General features: G+C 43.2%; 1 protein-coding gene across 1 annotated transcript; it reads right to left on the reverse strand.

Annotated features, from left to right (window-relative positions):
- Window positions 1–271: 271 nt before the first annotated feature.
- AGXT2 (alanine--glyoxylate aminotransferase 2) lies at window positions 272–18,965 on the reverse strand. The gene is made up of 14 exons (XM_072112493.1): window positions 18,838–18,965; window positions 14,740–14,810; window positions 10,677–10,861; window positions 9,938–10,061; window positions 7,230–7,324; window positions 6,868–6,961; window positions 5,354–5,447; window positions 4,674–4,774; window positions 3,097–3,189; window positions 2,871–3,003; window positions 2,586–2,674; window positions 1,651–1,800; window positions 1,357–1,455; window positions 272–379 (listed from the first exon to the last, which is right to left on the reverse strand). Exons 1-14 carry the CDS (start codon window positions 18,911–18,913, stop codon window positions 272–274), a joined length of 1,512 nt encoding a protein of 503 aa, XP_071968594.1. The 5' UTR covers window positions 18,914–18,965.
- Between the last annotated feature and the right edge of the window lie 1,147 nt (window positions 18,966–20,112).

Consider the following 20,112-nt stretch of genomic DNA (forward strand, 5'->3'; position numbering starts at 1 on the left):
CCGTGTTAAACGGAGGAATTATAAAAAGTGAAGAACCAAAATCAATGCTAAGTAATATACAGTTCAGGTTTCATTTGGGGGGAGGGGGGGTTATTTACCTTTTTGTATTCCAGTTTTTTTTGGGTTTTTTTTTTTCAAATAACTTGAGACATTTTGTGTGACATTTGTAACAAATGTCTCAAAAAGAGATTTGGAAAAAAAAGTGAGATTGATAAATTGCCCAAGTAGGAGACAGACAAAAGACAAAGGCAAAACAGAGATGAGATAAATTTTATTTGTTCACCTCATCCAGGTATTTGGTTATTGCAGCGTCCAGCACCGCCACCGTGAAATCTGCGTCTTCTTTCCGGATGCACATGGGGGGTTTGATACGGAAAACCTGTAGGGAAGAAAAACGGGAGGTTAATTTTCCTGAAATTCTGATGTTTCTCCTCATTTTGCTGAGCCGTCACTTTTGTGTCACTTTTCAGCTATGCTGTGCACACAGGGGGTGGGGTCAGCTCATTACCAGTGGGCGGGGTTGTGATTAAAGGTGACGCCTCTATTGTACAGCTGGGGGCAGATAACACAGGATCCATTGCTGTCTGGTGGTGCTGGGGGGCAGCTAAGCTCCTCCTACTTACTGTCCAGGTTACGGGGGCCGCACTTAGTCACAGGGTGGAGCTTTCTATTCATTTTAGGATTTTTTTTTTTTTTTTTACTATTTCTTTACATTTTTGTAATTACAGAAAGGGAATCTGGGATGATAGAAAGTTGGGGGTTGGCAAAGTAAATTTTGGTGCAGCCGGTCCCTGGTCACAAAAAGGTTAGAGACCACTGATCTACTGTCTCAGTGCAAGGGGCTGAACTCAGTCAATGTTCTACATGGTAAAGGACCTTTGATGATGTCATTATTGGAGAAGGGTAAAGGTCCTGCTCATGCTCTCCTGACAGCAGGAGAACAAATTTTGAAAACATTGCATCCGGTACATCTGGTGGCTGCACATCTTTATAGATACTTGTAACAATGTATGGGACATTACATGGGTCAGAGCAGGACTCCTTGTACAGGGCTCTAGCATACGAGATAGGATCCCTTTCTGTCCCTACAGTACCATGTTCTGTATTCTGTACGCAGCTGAAGCTCCCCCTGGTGGCCACCACTAGATGACTCCTTTTTAAAAAAAATTTAAACAATCTAACATGACCCCCAAAATTAGTAAATTAATCAAAATTTATTAAATAGCAGTTTTTTTTTTTTGTTTTTTTTTATCAGTCCCCATGTGGCAGCAGAGGCTCCTGGGGATGTTTAGTGTACGCATTAAGAGTCTAAATCTAAGATAAGGATCAGGTGTATCAGAGCAATGTGGCGCTTACGTTATTGTAGAGCCCCCCTTTGCCTAAGAGCAGCCCGTGCTCCTTGCACTGCTCCCATATAACGTTCATGTCCTCCGCAGGAAACGGGCGCCTCGTTTTCTGTAAAAGTAAAAAAAAATATATAAAAAACCCACAAAATTGGTATCATAAGCCCATTTTCCACTGCATGATGGAGTGCCCAATATAAGGGATCAATTCTAGTGTATACAGTATATAAGATACATTGTAGTAGGGGCTAGGCATGGATTTTGCATTAGGGCCCCATTGACAAGTTACACCCCTGGTTCCTATTACCTTATCAGTCACCATCTCCACCCCAATCATTAACCCTTTCCCTCGAACATCTCCGACAATTTCAAATTTGTCCCGGAGCTTGGAAAGTTCCAGCAACAGATGTGTTCCCACAGTTTTACAGTTGTCCTGTAGACCGTCCTCTTCAATCACCTGGGGAGAGGGGCGAGAGGACATCTCAAATCCCAATACAAGAAAATTATAACCACAGAAAGGAATTTGTAATATACTTTCTGTATAAATTCCTCACTATTTTCTAGATCTCTAGTCCTAGTCATGTGATGTCATACAGGCGCATGGATAATTATATCCCTGGTCATGTGATGTCACACAGGTGCACGGCTCGTTTTATCCTTGGTCATGTGATGTCACACAGGTGCACGGCTCTTTATATCCCTGGTCATGTGATGTCACACAGGTGCACAGCTCGTTTTATCCCTGGTCATGTGATGTCACACAGGTGCACGGCTCGTTTTATCCTTGGTCATGTGATGTCACACAGGTGCATGGCTCATTATATCCCTGGTCATGTGATGTCACGCAGGTGCACAGCTCGTTATATATCCCTGGTCATGTGATGTCACACAGGTGCACGGCTCGTTATATATCCCTGGGTCATGTGATGTCACACAGGTGCACGGCTCGTTATATCCCTGGTCATGTGATATCACACAGGTGCACGGTTCGTTATATCCCTGGTCATGTGATGTCACATCTCTATGGAGCAGAGGGAGATCGCTGAGCGCAGTGATCACCGATCTCCGTCAGCTCCATAGAGATTAATGGAGCAAAATGGTCATGTGCGTCTGTCTGCTCCATTACTCTGACGGAGCAACGAGGGATCCGACAGAGGTACGTGGGACCCCATCGGACCCCTCGTTTTAGTGATCTGTGGATGGGGCCTAAGTTTTATTCGTGGGAAACACCCTTTAACTTACATCTAGAACAGCTGATCCGATCGTACACGCGATGGGGTTCCCACCGAAGGTGTTGAAGTGTAGCGCTCGAGCAAAAGAGTTGGCGATCTCTGAAATAAGAATGAATTTTCATCAGTCACTATAGAGGACAGTGAGATGAAATGATCCTCAGGGGTGTGGCTTATGCAAATGTGGAAAAAGTGGGCGTTTCTTGGAGGAACCATGGACAACTCCTGGAGGAGCTTTATTAGAAGCAATAATAGAGTCCACCCAGTGACCCTGGGACCGGATGTGCTGGACAATTACCTTCAGTGGTCACCACAGCGGCCATTGGAAATCCATTACCGATTCCTTTCGCCATGGTCACGATATCAGGCATGACCTCATGGGTCTGAAACCCCCAAAAATGACTCCCAGTTCTTCCAAAACCGGTCTGGACCTGTAGATATAGAGGTGTTATCTTGGCAGTGTATGGCAGTATAAGGTAGGTAGAAGATCTGTCTGGCTCTACTCTACGAGGAGAGAGACTTACCTCATCCGCTATACATAACCCTCCTCTTTCTCGCACAACCTCGTACGCGGCTTTTAGGAATCCTTTGGGATACTGGACAACTCCCCCCACACCCTGGAAGAGAAGGGAAACTGTGATACTGCAATACACAGGCGCCATGTTCCCCCTAAAGGAAATCCATCCTGATAAACCAGGGACTGTGGTATCTTCTTATATTTGGCCTCCTTTCTTCTAAAATCAACATTTAAAATTATGCTGCCTGAAGGGCTCTGGAAAAACGTGTTACCAGAGCCCCTCCGTGCTGTAGCTTCATCAACGTCTCCCCAGTCCCTGCTCCCTCAGCACTTCCCCATCCCTCTGTCTGATGTAATCACTCACAGTGGCAGAGTAGAAGTGCTCCTGCACAATGTAACAGCCTGTGAAGCTGTTGCATGGAGGGGCTCTGGTAACGCGTAATTTTAAAAATGTATTTTAGAAATACGGAGACCCTGAATAACAAATATATGAAGATTATCACAGTCCTGGTGCCTGGATCTATGAGTTATGTCCCTGGTTTATCACGATGGATTTTTTTATGGTAGATTTCCTTTAAAGAGGTTTTCATATTTTATGTAAATTATTCCAAATCAAATGAAAAAGTTCTGCAACTTTCTAACAGACTTCATGTATTTACACTTCAGTTGTATTCTAGAGCTCTGCTTGCTGTCAGTGAATGAGAACTCTTCTGTCTCTGTGCAGAGGCAGTGACCCTGTACATAGCGAGTCCTGATCTCAGCTGAGAAGTGGAGACAATTGTATCCAGTCTAGACAATGCTCTGTGAGCTAAACAGCCTGGACCCCAGACTGATACATTGTAACAAACCAATAGAGACATCTGTGCAGCTGCTGTTGATGTGTTTAGCTCACAGAGCATTGTCTAGACTGGATACAATCGTCTCCACTTCTCAGCTGAGAGCAGGACTAGCTATGTACAGGGTCACTGCCTCTGAATGGAGACAATTGTATCCAGACTAGACAATGCTCTGTGAGCTAAACACATCAGCAGCAGCTGCACAGATCTCTCTACTGGTTTGTTACAATGTATCAGTCTGGAGTCCAGGCTGTTTAGCTCACAGAGCATTGTCCAGACTGGATACAAATGTCTCCACTTCTCAGCTGAGAGCAGGACTCACTATGTACAGGGTAACTGCCTCTGAATGGAGACAATTGTATCCAGTCTAGACAATGCTCTGTGAGCTAAACAGCCTGGACTCCAGACTGATACACAGAAATATGTGCCATGTGCTTTTAATTTGTAGAGTGAGACTTTAGTGTTGTTCAGGAACTATGGTAATTTACATCTAAAAACAGCACCTCCCCACTCCACAGGTTGTGAGTGGTATTACACCTCAGTCCCATTGCTATACGTTAATGAAAATAAAGCTGCAATACCACATACAACCTGCGGACTTATGTGGTGCCGTTTCTGACAGAAAGCTATTATGTTTTGTAATCCTGGATCTACCCTTTAACCCTTTGTGCTCCCTTATGGGGTGAATGGTACTATCTAACATTTACATCAATCTGTAATTGTCTGACAATATCTGTAATCTTTTTACCATGATGGGTTCAGCTATAAACGCGGCTATGCTCCTGGCGGCGCTCGTCTCCAATGTCTCCTTTAACTGCTCGATATATTTGTCTTTAGCTTCACAGGAACCTGGAAAAATAGTGATTTTTTTTTTACATTGATGAGTGGAACAGCGACACCTAGTGACCACAATTGAAACAGGTTTTCTTTAATTAAGGGCATTGTCCAGGATCAGAAAAATTGTCTGCTTCCTCTTAAAAGGTTTATGTGATGTTGTAGCGGAGCTGCAATTCCATCTCCAACCAGTGGACACGTGTAGCGCTGTTACCGGACGTTTTTCTCTGGACAACACCTTTAAGATATTAGATCTATCATGTGGATTTCGCTTATGTGGGGTCTCGGCTAACAGACCCCTACTCATTACATATCGGTAGACCCTTAAAGGGGCGGTATGTTTTAGCCGGTCCCATTTTATTTAAAGGGTCTCTATAAATAAGTTGATCAGGAACTACCTGCAGCAATCAGGTTCAATCTGTTGGCGAGCCCAACTGCAGCGCCACCACTGGAGAAGTTGAGTATTGAATAGTACAATGGTATCATTGTAATGCACTGACATCCCGGGTCCTCCAGGTTTGTAGACTTGGATATATTGGGGGGAGGGGGTCCTGATTATTATAAATTATAATATAGTCTGGGAGCAGGTCCTACCAGGAGAACAGGAGCAGGTGCGTGAGGTCTGCACAGGGGAGTCTCTGCAATGACTTCCCCCCCAGATGCCTCGAAAGACGTCAGGACACATCGTCTAGAAAGGAGAAATTACAAAAATTATACAATTTAAAAAGATAAACCAAGAAGCCCCACAATTTCCCACCATCCAACAAGAGGCATAAATTCACCATCAAGATCCATCCTGATAAACCAGGGACATTACTCCTAGATCCAGGCACCGGGACTGTGGTATCTTCTTATATTTGTTATCCATGGCCTCCTTCCTTCTAAAATCAACTTTTATAATTATAAAAAAGCCAGAAGGGCTCTGGGGGTGTTACCAGAGCCGCTCCATGCTGTGCAGGAGCACTTCCCTCTTCCCACTGTGTGAGAATACATCAGGCTGAGGGAGCAGGATGGAGATGTGAAAACTGTAAAGCGTAACAGCCTATGAAGCTACAGCACGGAGGGGCTTTGGTCACGCACTCCAAAATCCTTCTGGCTAATTAACATAATTCTAAAAGTTGATTTTAGAAGGAAAGAGGTAATTGATCACAAGTATAAGAAGATTACCACAGTCCCTGTGCCTGGATCTATGAGTAATGTCCCTGGTTTATCATGAAATTAGTCCGGGGAAGCGCATTCCAGAGAATTGGTGCATTCCAGGAGAAGTCCTGGAGACGTGCATGAGAGGTTCGGATTAAGGTAGAGATTAATCTAATATCACTGGCAGATGGAAGAGCACGAGAAGGGCGATAGACTGAGATTAGAGAGGAGATGTAGGGAGGTGCAGCATTATGCAGAGTTTTGTGGATGAGGGTGATTATTTTAAACTGTATTCAGAAGGAGACGGAAAACCGGTGCAGTGACTGGCGCAGACTGGAGGCATCCGTGTAGCGTTTGGTCTGAAAGACGAGCCTGGCTGCTGCATTAAGAATAGATTGTAGAGGATAGAGTTTAGCTAGTGGAAGATGATTAGTGGGGAGTTACAGGAGTCTAGTCGAGAGTGAATCAGAGCAACAATTAGCATTTTAATTGTAAGATATTGGGGACTCCAGAGATGTTTCCGAGATACATACAAGTCAAGCTGTTCTATTAACATTGAATATGGGACCCCATTCTCGTGATTGGTGGTGACCACAGCAGTTGAACCCCCACAGATCAGTGGACATGAGTTAGCAATTATACTTGGAGACCTCTCCTATACTTCTTTATATACATCTGGTTTTTGTAGTTAGCTGTAGTCTTTATAGGACTGGTTTCTATGTATGGGGATGAGATGCCTCATGGGCCTCCCTAGGGTTCATGGACCGGGTGTACCCACACCGTCACTTACTACAGCCCCCAATACCTCCTCTGCCTCTGATGCCCCCTTTAGGAGCACAATCTTTATGGCTCTATGTTATGGGATGACTTGGGAAACACATGAGAAGATTTGGGTGTAAGAACATGCACATATTTAAAAGTTTTGTTTTTTTTAACATCGGTGATACAGTGTGTAAGTGACATGTTACCGTATGACATCCCAAACCATTGGCCACTCCGGGTTTATAGGCAGAGACTGCAGTCATCCCCAAGGCGTAGGGACTGGCACCGTGATAGCCACTTCTGTAGAGGGAGAAGACATGGAGTTAGTATAGCAAATCCCAGTGTCCCTCGAAACAGGCTGCAAAGTGGGCGGGGCTTTCCGGTCTATTTTGTGGGCGTTCCCAGGCAGGCAAGGGTGGGGTTAAGATTTGTTAGCAGGTAATAATCTGGGAAACCAGAATTGATGGTTTGGGCTCTGACCACAACATCTCTGAATGAAGGGTCTGGTGCACTCACACTCCCCCCATGTATGTAGTGTGGTGTCAGTGCATGTACAGTAGTGACTTACCGTAAACTGATGACATCATAGTTGCCGGTGTATATTCTCGCCATATATAAAGCCAAGTCATTTGCTTCTGATCCGCTGTTGGTCATATAGAGGACCTGCAGTGAGAATGATACAATCTGTGATGTCTATATACAATGGAGATCAGAATTAGAGAACAATCGCTTAGTTTTTTTCATCGGGCACATTTAACGAGGCCCTTGGGTGAGTTTTTTGTCGGACTTTGCATGTTCTTTTAGGTGCAAACTGCTTGGACAGGTATATAAGAAGTGTCTGGGCTACATTTGTGTCGCATGTGACCATTTTGTGCCAAAGCTGCACTAGTCATCATGCGGAAAACAAATTAGGGGGCGTTCCGGGGCTCAGTCGGACCGTGCCCCGGATTTAACATGTAAAGTCAGAATTGTGTTGCACGCCCCATGTTAAAGCTGCACCAAAAAATGTTAGTCGGAGCAGTGCAGGGGGCGCCAGATCATGCACCAGAAATCTTGGATTTGGCGCCCCCTGCACACTACGCAGGTAACTACACATAGTACACACTGCACTGCTCTTAGTAAATGTGCCCCAATGTGACATTTTGGCACAGATGACATTTGTCAAACTGAAAAAGGCAAAAATAATGTGATAATATGCACATGTATACAAATATACAAAGTTGTAGGAGGAAAGTAAAGGTTCAAGTGTAAGCAAAGGAACTAGGGGGCGTCATACAATATTCTGCCATAGAGTAATAAGCTTTTTGTGTTACACATATGCACATATAGGTAGCAAAGAAACCATGAAGGAACATACGTAGTATGTGCAATGATCACTGCATGAATACATGAAGCTTATTACCCTATGGCAGAATATTATATGACGTATGACGACACTTGATCCTTTGCTGTTCTCCTACAACTTTGTATATTTGTACATATTATCACACAATCTATTTTGGCTTTTTCAGTTTGACAAAGGACGACTGTGCCAAAATGTCACGTTATGTTTGCCGTGTCACTTGAATAAAAATAACCTTCAGCATCTACTTAACCCCTTAAGGACGGAGGGTTTTTCTGCTCATTTCTCGCTCTCCAACTTCAAAAATCCATAACTTTTTCATTTTTACGTGTACAGACCTGTGTGAGGGCTTATTTTGTGCGTAACAAATTTTACTTTCCCGTAATGTTATTTATTTTAACATGCCGTGTACTGCGAAGCTGCAAAAAAAATTCCAAATGTGGAAAAATTTAAACGTTCTTGTGGGCTCAGTTTTTTCGACTTTGACTGTGTACTCAAAATAACACGCCTACTTTATTCTTTGGTTCGGTGCGATCGCGGTGATACCGGATTTATAGGTTTTATTGTGTTTTAATACATTTTCAAAAATTAAACGAATGTGTACAAAAAAGAAAAAAAAAATTTTGCCATCTTCTGAAGCTAATAACTTTTTCATACTTTGGTGCACAGAGCTGTATGAGGTGTCATTTTTGGCGAAATGAGGCGACTTTTTCATTGCTACCATTTTGAGGTCTGTGTGACATTTTGATAATCTTTTATTTAATTTTTTATGTGATGTAAAAAGGTGTAAAAGTCGCATTTTGGACATTTGGGCGCCATTTCCCGCCTCGGAGGTCACCGCCGGCCGTAACCGTTTTTATATTTTGATAGATTAGGCATTTTGGGATGCGGCGATACGTAATATGTTTGTGATTTTTACTGTTTATTATGTTTTATATCCGTTCTAGGGAAAGGGGGGTGATTTGAATTTTTAATATTTTATTAATTTTTTTAATTTTTTAAACTTTTTTTTTTCTTTTTTCTTTTTTTTCCCACTATTTCTCAGACCATCTAGGGCACATTAACCCTAGATGGTCAGATCGCTCCTACCATATACTGCAATACTTCTGTATTGCAATATATGGCATTTTTGCAGGTCATTCATTACAATGAGCCACTGGCTCATTGTAACGAATCTCCAGAAGCCATGTAGCCTCATGTCAAACGAAGACCCGAGGCTACCATGGCAACTGAACGCCGCCCCCCCGATGACTTCGGGGGTGCGGCGATCGTAAAAAAGATGGCGGCGCGCGGGCGCCGCCGTCTTTTAAAAGCTGCCGGTGGCAATGACAGGGTTAATAGCCGCGATCGGTGCAAGCACTGACCGCGGTTATTAGCGGTGGGGGTTTTCTGCAAAATGCAAAAACCCCCACCTTTGTATGAAGAGGACTCAGCCCGTGAGCCCTCTTCATACACTCCTTATACCTCTGAAGGTCCCACCAGTCCCGATCAGTAGGGAGTGCACAGGACCTTGCTTTGAGTGACATCTGGTCTGGGGGGGGTCTGTATTTTTTAAGGTCTGGTCTGGGATTTCTATCTATTTACAGGTCTTTTCTGAAGTCTAGATGTATGTGGGGGTCTGATCTGAGGTCTGTATTCTTGTAGGGGGTCTATACTAACCTAGAGGGTCTGTATTTATCTAAGGGGCAAGGGATCTGTATTTATGTAGAGGGCATATATTTACCTAGGAGTCTGTATTTATCTAAGGGGTCTGGGGTCTGTATTTATGGGGGAGGGTCTTTAGTTATCTAGGGGTACTGGGGGAATATATTTATTTAGTTATGTAGGGGTCTTTATTTACTAAGGGGATATGGTCTGGGGTCTCCTAAGGGAATTTTACCAGAAAATAATCAGGGGGGTCAGATAGTTGGGGGGCTATAACTAAGCCATGATACCTTCAGCTTCCCTGGCAGCCGGCTTGTCAGCTTCTCCGCATATTCATGGATTGGAGAATGGAGGTAAATGTTGGTTGTGTGCCACAGACGATCCAGCTGCTTCTTTGCTGCTTCTGTAACCTTCCTGTATAAAAACAGACAGGGTCAGCTTTCGGTATCAGTAGGCCCCTGGACGACGGACCTTCAGTGGGCCCCTTTGCAGTGAACTCACATGGCAGCATTAAAAATTCTGAAGCTAAAACTGTCTCCTGTTCATTGCAAACAGCCCTTATGGATTCAGTATGTGGGCCCCCCAAGCAGCTCTGGGCCCTGGCACTTGCCCAGGTATGGCCAGTGCTGGCACCGTCCCTGAAAATAGATATAAAACCAATGATCGCTGATCCTAAATCACTGATGGGATCCTCCACCCCCACCCTTCATTATGGTACAGGCCTTACCACCCAGGACCTGATATTTATTTCCCTCTTCATACTTCTTTACTTCATCTACTTGTATGTCCCATATTGTTCCTCTGAGGAGGGGTGTTCTGGACAGGTTTTCCCACCCAATAGTGTCCCTCCCTATCCTTCAGAGGAGGGTCTCTCTTACTATTGAGGACTTAAAATATTTGTGCATTACATCACTATCTACTACCTGTAATTCTTCATTTCTCCTGTGGAGGCGCTGCATACAAACTGAACTTTTCTCTTAGCTTCATGATCGGTGGACCAATGAATGACCTATAGTATAGGAAACTTACGGGTGACAATGACCAACGCTAACAGTGACAATCCCTCCAAACATGTCCAGGTAGCGCTGTCCCTCCTGATCGAATAACCACTGCATGTGTCCCTGGTGCAGCAGGAGGGGCTTCTTGTAATAGGTGGAGAGCGCTGCCGAGAGGTTCTTCCTGCGGACCTCCAGTACATGTTCATAGGGAAGAGACTGAGGAGCAAGAGTCACAATGTGAGGAGCAGGTCTAGCCACAAGAATGAAAGTACATTTACAAATCCTTAAATTTACACAGACCCCAGACCAGACCCCTTTAAATAAAAACAGACTAAATTACACACCTCTAAATATTATATCCCTATGTGACAAAGAAAAGAATCACAAATCTAAATAAATACAGACCCCAGACCACCACAAAATAAATAAGGACCCCAGACCAAACCCCCTATGCAGTGTCGGACTGGCCCACCAGAGTACCAGAGGATCCTCCGGTGGGCCCTGGCTCAATCCCAATATTGGACCCCAAAGGTCCATCAAAAAACACCACAATTTGAAGGTTGCTAGAGTCTATTTCCTGGGGAATAATGAAGAGTGGGCCCCCAAACTGATTTTTTTCTGGTGGGCCTAAGGAAACCCAGTCTGACACTGTAAATAAAAAAAAAGCCCAGACCATAACCCCCTATGTAAATATAAAACCCCTAAATATACAGACCCCAGACCATAACCCTCTATGTAAATTAAAAAAAAACTAAAAATACAGACCCCAGACCATAACCCCTGATGTAAAAATAAACCCCCCAAAAAATAGACCCCAGACCACAACCCCCTATGTTATAGACCTCACACCAAACAACTCTAAATAAATTTAGACTAAATTACAGACCCCATAAATACATACAGACCCCACAGACCCTGGCAATAAATGCATAATCCAGACCATACCCTCTATGTAAATACAAAGTCCACAGACTAGACCCCCTACGTAAAAATTGACCCTGCCTAAATAAATACAGACCCCAGACCATTCGTCCTATATAAATATAAGACCAGATCTTTGAATAGAAGAACAGTCAGCCCTGTTACATCTATATGGTAAGTTATTATGGAGATGTTCAGGGTCATAGCCCCGGCCCACTCTATAAACCTTCTACAAACACTGTACATGTTAATAAGTAAGCTGGATATCTGTATATTTACCATTTACCAAAAGTGTTGCTACCCTTTCAACCTAAAAATACAGGCCAGGTTTACAAGGGTTAAAAGGGGTGTTGTTTAGGGTGGGGGTCATGGCTGGGGTCTGTATGATCTGTTGTCTTTTTAGGGGTATGTTTTAATTATTGTCTGGATCTTGGGTCTTTATTACAGGCGGTCCCCTACTTAAGAACACTCGACTTACATACGACCCCTAGTTACAAACGGACCTCTGGATGTTGGTAATTTATTGTACTTTAGTCCTAGGCTACAATAATCAGCAGTAACAGTTATCACAGGTGTCTATAATGAAGCTTTAGTGTTAATATTTATTCTTATGACAATCCAACATTTTTAAAATCCAATTGTCACAGAGACCAAAAAAGTTCTGGCTGGGATTACAATGATAAAATATACAGTTCCGACTTACATACAAATTCAACTTAAGAACAAACCTATCTTGTATGTAACCCGGGGACTGCCTGTATTCCATGATCTTGGGTCTGGATAATTAATTCATTATTTATTGTTTGGCCTGTGATCTGTATTATTAGTCATCGTGCAGATATTTAGGGGGTTCTATTTGATTATATATTGATTTTTGCCTGGACTGGAGTACTGAGGTTTGTGTAATTTCTCATTTGGTCTGGGTTATATATTGGGGCACATTTACTTACCTGGTCCCTGCGCGATCCCTGAGGTGCGTTGCTCGCCGGAATGCCCATCTGATGAGATTCATGAAGATCGTGCGCCCGATATCCTCCATGTGTTGCTTCCCCAATCAGGTCCGCCAGAGTTCACCTTCTTCCTCCCGGTGCATGTAAGTGCATTGGATGTGGCACAAATTGATTTGTTACATCCCGTGCGTTGTCTGAATCCGTCGGATCGTCCATCCGCCCGCCCCCGATGTGTGTCACGTGAAAGCCGGCGCAATTGCATCACAATCCAATCACGTGCGACGCAATCCCCCAAAACATCGGAAAACCCGACAGAAATGTTTGGTTTTCGATTGGTATTATTTATTGTGTGGTCTGGGATCTGTATACGGTACTTCAGTCCTATCTGAAATGTATTGTTTGATGTGTTACTTATATATTTTTTTCAGCATGTGTAGGTAAGGTCTGGGATCTGTATTATATTATTATTTGTTCTGGTCTCTGTGTAATTACTAACTGTAATTACTGATCTTGGCTTTTATTGACTGTATGGTCTGAGGTCTGTATTATTTATTGTTTGGTCTGAGGTCTGTATTATTTATTGTTGGGTCTGAGGTCTGTATTTATTGTTGGGTCTGAGGTCTGTATTATTTATTGTTGGGTCTGAGGTCTGTATTATTTATTGTCAGGTCTAGGGTCTGTATTATTTATTGTTGGGTCTGAGGTCTGTATTATTTATTGTCAGGTCTAGGGTCTGTACTATTTATTGTTGGGTCTAATGTCTATATTATTTAATGTTGGGTCTGAGGTCTTTATTATTTATTGTTGGGTCTGAGGTCTGTATTATCCATTGTTGGGTCTGTTGTCTGTATTATTTAATGTTGGGTCTGAGATCTGTATTATTTAATTTTGGGTCTCAGGTCTGTATTTATTGTTGGGTCTGAGGTCTGTATTATTTATTGTTGGGTCTGAGACCAGTATTCATTGTTGGGTTTGAGGTCTGTATTATGCACTGTTGGGTCTGTTGTCTGTATTATTTATTGTTGGGTCTGTTGTTTGTATTATTTATTGTTGGGTCTGCTGTCTGTATTATTTAATGTTGGGTCTGAGGTCTGTATTTATTGTTGGGTCTGAGGTCTGTATTTATTGTTGGGTCTGAGGTCTGTATTTATTGTTGGGTCTGAGGTCTGTATTATTTATTGTTGGGTCTGTTGTCTGTATTATTTATTGTCGGGTGTGAGGTCTGAAATTATTGTCTAGTCCAGGGTCTATCATTTCAAATGTCTAGTATGGGCTGTGCATTAATTATGGTCTGGTTTTAGTTCTTCATTATCTATTTTCTGCCCTGGTGACATTCTAACATTTTTGATAAGGGTCTGTATTATTTATTGCCTAATCCAAAACCTGCATAATGTTTTTGTACTGTTTGGTGTGTAGATTATTTACTGATCCCCTGGTGTGAGGTTTAATTCTCTGGCAGCTGTACTTTTTATTATCTGTCCATATCCTATATTTCTATTTAATGTCAGCTTTTAAGGTTTGTATCATCTCTTGCATAGTATGGGCTCTGTATATTAATTTGTTATGTTTTCTGTTTTATTACATTGTGTGGTCTGAGGATCTGTATTAATATGTTTTGCCTATTTTGGGGTGTGTATTATTATTTAATGTCTTGGCTCTATAATTTCAAATGTTGTTTGGTTTGTGTATTACCTATTGTAGTGTTGGATTTTGTATTAGCTACTGTCTTGTTGGTTTGAGTTATAACCTGTCTGTGAGGGATCTGAATTACTGACTGTCTTGTATGGAGTCTAGATTATTTACTGGTCTTGGTATTATTGTATTACTTACTGCCTGCTCTGGGATCTGTATTTTTGATTGTGTGGTCTGAGTTGTCTTTTACTTCATTGTTCCAGAGACCTTTCTCAAGGATCACAAGACTTACCTCAGGTCCGACGCCAGCACTGGGAATACCCGGTCAAGTGCCAGGGCCCAGAGCCGCTGGGGGGGGGCCCTCATAAGGCTGCACATAATGAATCCATGTGGTTGAGGGGGGCTGTATCTAAAGAATCCATAGGGGGTGAGGGGGCTGTGTATAAAATAACATGAGGGGGCCGTTTGGGATGATAAACTTGGGAATATTTAAGGTAATAGGGGACTGTTTTAGTTTATGAATTTTTAATGCCGCCACGTAAGGTTCACTGCAACGGTGCCCACTGAAACCTGAAGCCGACCAAGACTTACCTCATATTTTTCTGGTACAAAGGCACAGGGGGGCATCCTCAGCGCATTGCTTGATAAACATCTGCAAGACACTACAAGGTTTCATAATCAGTATCTCCAGGGGCGTACCTTGAGGGGGTGCAGAGGGTGCGGTCGCAACTGGGCCCAAGGGGCCTTGGGGGCCCATAAGTTCTCACTTTCCCATATGAGAAGACTAGTACTATAAACCATACATTATAGTGGGGGCCTGGCACAAACTTTGCACTGATCTATCTATCTCTCTCTAATATCTATCTATCTCATATCTATCTCATATCTATCTCTCTAATATCTATCTATCTCATATCTATCTCATATCTATCTACTGGCCATGGAGCCCGGGCAGCACAGATAGATGTACGTGCCCAGGGAGAGCAGACTGTGCCAACAGTGCCTGACCAGGAGGCCACCGAGGATGAGGTCCACTTCCTGCTACACTGCTCCAAATACTCAGCAGTGAGGGACAATCCCTTCAGGAGACTCTCAGATCTCCTCCCAGGCTCCCCCCCCCCCCCCCATCCTGCTGGGGGGGGGGGGGGGGGAACCACAATGGCCACACAATGGGGCTTATTTACTAAGGGTCCGCGGAGCACATTTTCATCCGTTTTCCCAACAATTTACGTTTTGTGCCGAATTGCCCCGGGATTTTGGCACACGCGATCGAAATTTTGCACAGAAATCGGTGGGTGTGTCCATTGGACAACCCGACGGATTCGGACAAAGGGCCCCAATACGTCACTGCCTGCCATAGACTGAGAGACATGTGATACCAAGGACTGATATAACCCCTGCACCCCATTTCCCCTAACCCTCGCCTTGTCTCCCACAATCCCCTATTCTCTAAATGGTATTATAATGCTCATTTTTATTGTCCCTCCCACTAAAGCTACTTTGAATTGAAATTATCTTTCCATTAATCTCACATCCATGCATCTTTCTCATATCGATCTTTTATCTTTTATCTCTAATGATATGCATTGTTGGGTTATATTATAATTGAGTGACCACTTAGACTTCCATGTTACTCAATTGTAAATAATGGGTACCTGCAGTCCCCAAGAAAGCAGATTGACTATAATGTAGTCCAGTGAACTTCCTTTAGGATCTTGTGGTTGGTTGGACCCTGCGGGGCAGAGGTATCTTTTTAATTGTACCTTCTTTTTTTTCTTTTTGGGCACATGTTGTGTGAATTCCTATTAGTAATGGTGATGTGTGCTTCAGTGGACTATATGATAATAATAATTCCTTTATTTATATAGTGCACACAGATTACGCAGCGCTGCACAGAGCTTTCCAAATCAGTCCCAGTCTCCAATGCAGCTCAGAATCCAATAAACCTATCAGTATGTTTTGGAGTGTAGGAGGAAACCGGAGGACCTGGAGGAAACCCAGGCAAACACGGAGAGAACATACAAACTCTTTGCAGATGTTGACCTGGATGGGACTTGAACCCAGGACCCCAGCACTGCAAGGCTGTAGTGCTAACCACTGAGCCACTGTGCTGCCTTTTTTTGCACCTTTCTGAATCTCGTGTAATCTCGTGTACTGATTTTCCTGCTGTGTGTCAAATTCGTCTTTCAACAGCCCCTGTCCCTAAATTATTACGGTACTTATTTGCGTCTAAAAAGTTGCAAAAAATTACGCAAAACAATCAAGTCCTCACCAAGTGCAAGACACTGTTTATATAGGTTGCACCAAAAATTGGGCAAATAATTTGTGCAAAAAACCCCCCACAAGATTTAACTTAAGGAAAATTGCCCATAGATAAATCAAAGAGCAGAACAGAAATAAAAACCTCGTAGGCGCAAATTGCAAGTATAAGACACATCTGCCGCTGTATATTTTCACTTATTGTTAAAGTTTTTGAGATTTGTTTACAGCGCCCTGCGTGTATCCATCTACAAGAAAAACTTCTAAATCCGGCTGTGTCTGCCGCCCCTTTCACTGTCACTGCCGGGCCTGTTCTGTGAGAATATACTGTTAATATGTAACGTTAATTGTGTGGAAGGAATGGCGGATGCGGGCGGAACGCTCCCTTGTGTTCTGTGTGAGAGCACAGAATCAAGAAAGATAGAAATATATGAGATAGAGATATTTAGTCATTTGAATTAAGTTAGGTGGACTATCTTTTATAATGATTTAGAGGGGATCTATATATATATATATATATATATATATTATAAATTTTGTGTCTAATGTAGTTATTGGGGCTCATTTACTGAGGGGCCAAATTGCCGGGTTTCCCGAATACTACCGATTTGCAACGTTTTTCCCTGAATTGCCCCGGGTTTTTGACGCACGCGATCGGATTGTGTCGCATCCGCGCCGGCTTACACGCAACGGAAATTTAGGGGAGGGGGGGCGTGGCCGTCATAAAACTCGACGGATTCGGGAAAAACGCGGTATTTAAAAAAGAATTTGTGTCGCTTGACATGCACTTACATGCACCAAAGAGAAGAAGGTGAACCCCGGCGGACCTCAGTGCAGCAGCGACACCTAGTGGACATCGGGTGCACGGATCTTAGTGAATCCCGGCAGAACCTGAGACCTCGTCGGAGAACGCACCACTGGATTGCGACTAGACCGGGTAAGTAAATGAGCCCCATTGTCTTTTAAGAGCACAATGTGGGATCCAGGTGGTCACGCGTCGCCAGTGGGTGATTCAAGAGGCCTCACGGCCTGAGCCCTCTCCATAGCCGGTAGGTGTTTGCTGCATATTACTGCAAACACTTACCGGTAACACCTGCGATTAGTCCCGTGACGTCATAGGGGAGCGGCGATCCGTTGTTATGATGGCCTCGGGACACAAAAAAGCTGTCTAGTTTTAGGAAAATCGCTCATTGCAATAGATGTGCAAAATCCGCATATACTGCCATACTGTAGTATGGCAGTATGTGCTAGGATCAATCAGACAACCTAGGGTTAAAGTACCCTAGGGGTCCTAAAAATTGTAAAAAAAAAAAAAATTTAACTAAAAAAACCCTAGAACTGATATAAATAAACTGTAAAAAAAAAAAACATAAACATGTTAGGAATGTCAAAAAAGGTCCAATCTATCAAAATATAATAACCATTTTTCCTGCCGTTTAACCCCGTAACGGAAAATAGTGCCCGAAGTCCAAAATACCCCTTTTTTGCCAGTTATTAATAATAATAAATATTAATAATTCAATAAAAAGTGATCAAAAAGCTGTAAAGTCCTAAAAATGATAGCATCGAAAATGTAATGAAAAGTCGCAAAAAATGACACCACCCACAGCTCCGTACACCGAAGTATGAAAAAGTTATTAGCGCCAGAAGATGGCAAAATGAAGAATTTTTTTTTTCGTGCAGGAGGTTTTAATTTTTGTAAATGTATGAAAACATTATACAACCTATATAAATTTGGTATCCATGTGATCGCACTGACCCAAAGAATAAAGTAGACCTGTCCTTTGGGGTGTACAGTGAAAGGCGTAAAATTCAAGGCCACAAGAAAATGGAGCAAATGCATTTTTTCACAAATTTCACTGCATTTGGAATTTATTTCCCACTTCCCAGTATACAGCATGGAATATTGAATACCGTCACTATGAAGTGCAATTTGTTACACAGAAAACAAGCCGTCACACAGCTCTTTACGTGTAAAAATAAAGATATTATAGATTTTTGAAGGTGGGGAGTGAAAAAACGGAAATGCAAAAACAAAAATGGGCCTGGTCGTTAAGTGACTGTGGTATTTTTAGTGGCATAGTGTGGAAATGTGCTGCACGGAGCGGAATATATCTGCCGGCAATTTCAATAGCAATAAGTCACGTCTGGAGGAATTTAGCTATGAAATTCTGGACCCAACGGAGCGGATCGTCACCTTAGTAGATGCCACCTTGTGTCAATCACAATTAGTGCACAATAGTAAACTGCGTCATATATCGGGGGCTCCAAAACTTTTGCCTCTATGGGACCCCTGAAATTCCTGTCGGCAGCCCTGTATACTGTGCACACTCCACTAACCTCCTGCCTCCAGATAATCCTCTGCTTATGGTGTAATGACTGTATTACTGCAGAGGATACAACTGACAAGTTACACATAATGTCACTTACCTGCATGGAGTCGGAGTGGGCTTAAGAGTTTACAGTATTGTCTAGTGAAGGATCTCATGGTTGCAGCGACCATCATGTCTGCAGACAGAGTGATCGCCTTGTGTACAGTCACTGTCCAGAATGGGAAAGAGGTGGAGATGGGGGAGGAGAAGACACATTCCTCCCCTTACCCTCTACTAGTCCCTGCTGCAAAATCTGAACCTTGTACCCAACATTCCTATCTCCTATCTATCTATCTATCTATCTATCTATCTATCTATCTATCTATCTATCTATCTCATATCTATCTCATATCTATCTCATATCTATCTATCTATCTATCTATCTATCTCATATCTATCTCATATCTATCTCATATCTATCTATCTATCTATCTATCTATCTATCTATCTATCTATCTATCTATCTATCTCATATCTATCTCATATCTATCTATCTATCTATCTATCTATCTATCTATCTCATATCTATCTATCTCATATCTATCTATCTCCGGGGTAGGGAACCTATGGCTCGGGAGCCAGATATGGCTCTTTTGTTGGCTGCATCTGGCTCTCAGAGAGATCTGTAATAAATAGTGATGGCTGCTGTGTGCCTCTTAGACTGATCACAGGACACAGGCAGCGATCGCCTGAGCCTGGGTCAAAGGTAAGAGCGTGGGAGCGATAAGGCGCTAGCTGCAGGTAGCGCTGGTAAGTCAATTTTTTTTTCTGTGACCGCCTATCTACTGGGGGCATGTGCTTTGGCAACCCATCTACTGGGGGTATGTGCTGGGGCTACCTATATACAGGGGGGATGTGCTGTGGCTACCTTTTTACTTGGGGGCATGTGCTGTGGCTACCTGTTTACTGGGAGTATGTGCTATAGCTACATATCTATTGGGGATATGTCCTGGGACTACCTATCTCCTGGGAGGCATGTGGTGGGTCAGGATTTGAAGTAGTGAACCCCCTGGACCACCGCGGACGATGTTGTAAGCAGTCACCTGGGACCAGAATCTAACTGGCACCCGGTATTCACCAGAGCCTGCCGCAAAGCAGGATGGTCTTGCTGCAGCGTGGTATCACGAGGTCGTTCCACAGGCGCGACTTGTTCACAATGGCAGCCGAGGTCAAGGTACAGGATCACTAGGCAGTCTCGTGGTCAGGAACAGAAGGATGGTCAAGGCAGGCGGCATTGATGCGATGTCAGGGATGGAGCAAGAGATCAGGGCTGGCAGCGAAGGAGCAGAATCAGGAACAGGTCCAGGGTCACAATGGGAGGTCAACACTTGGA

The sequence above is a fragment of the Engystomops pustulosus genome, chromosome 1, assembly GCF_040894005.1.
Source record: "Engystomops pustulosus chromosome 1, aEngPut4.maternal, whole genome shotgun sequence".
Classification (NCBI taxonomy): domain Eukaryota; kingdom Metazoa; phylum Chordata; class Amphibia; order Anura; family Leptodactylidae; genus Engystomops; species Engystomops pustulosus.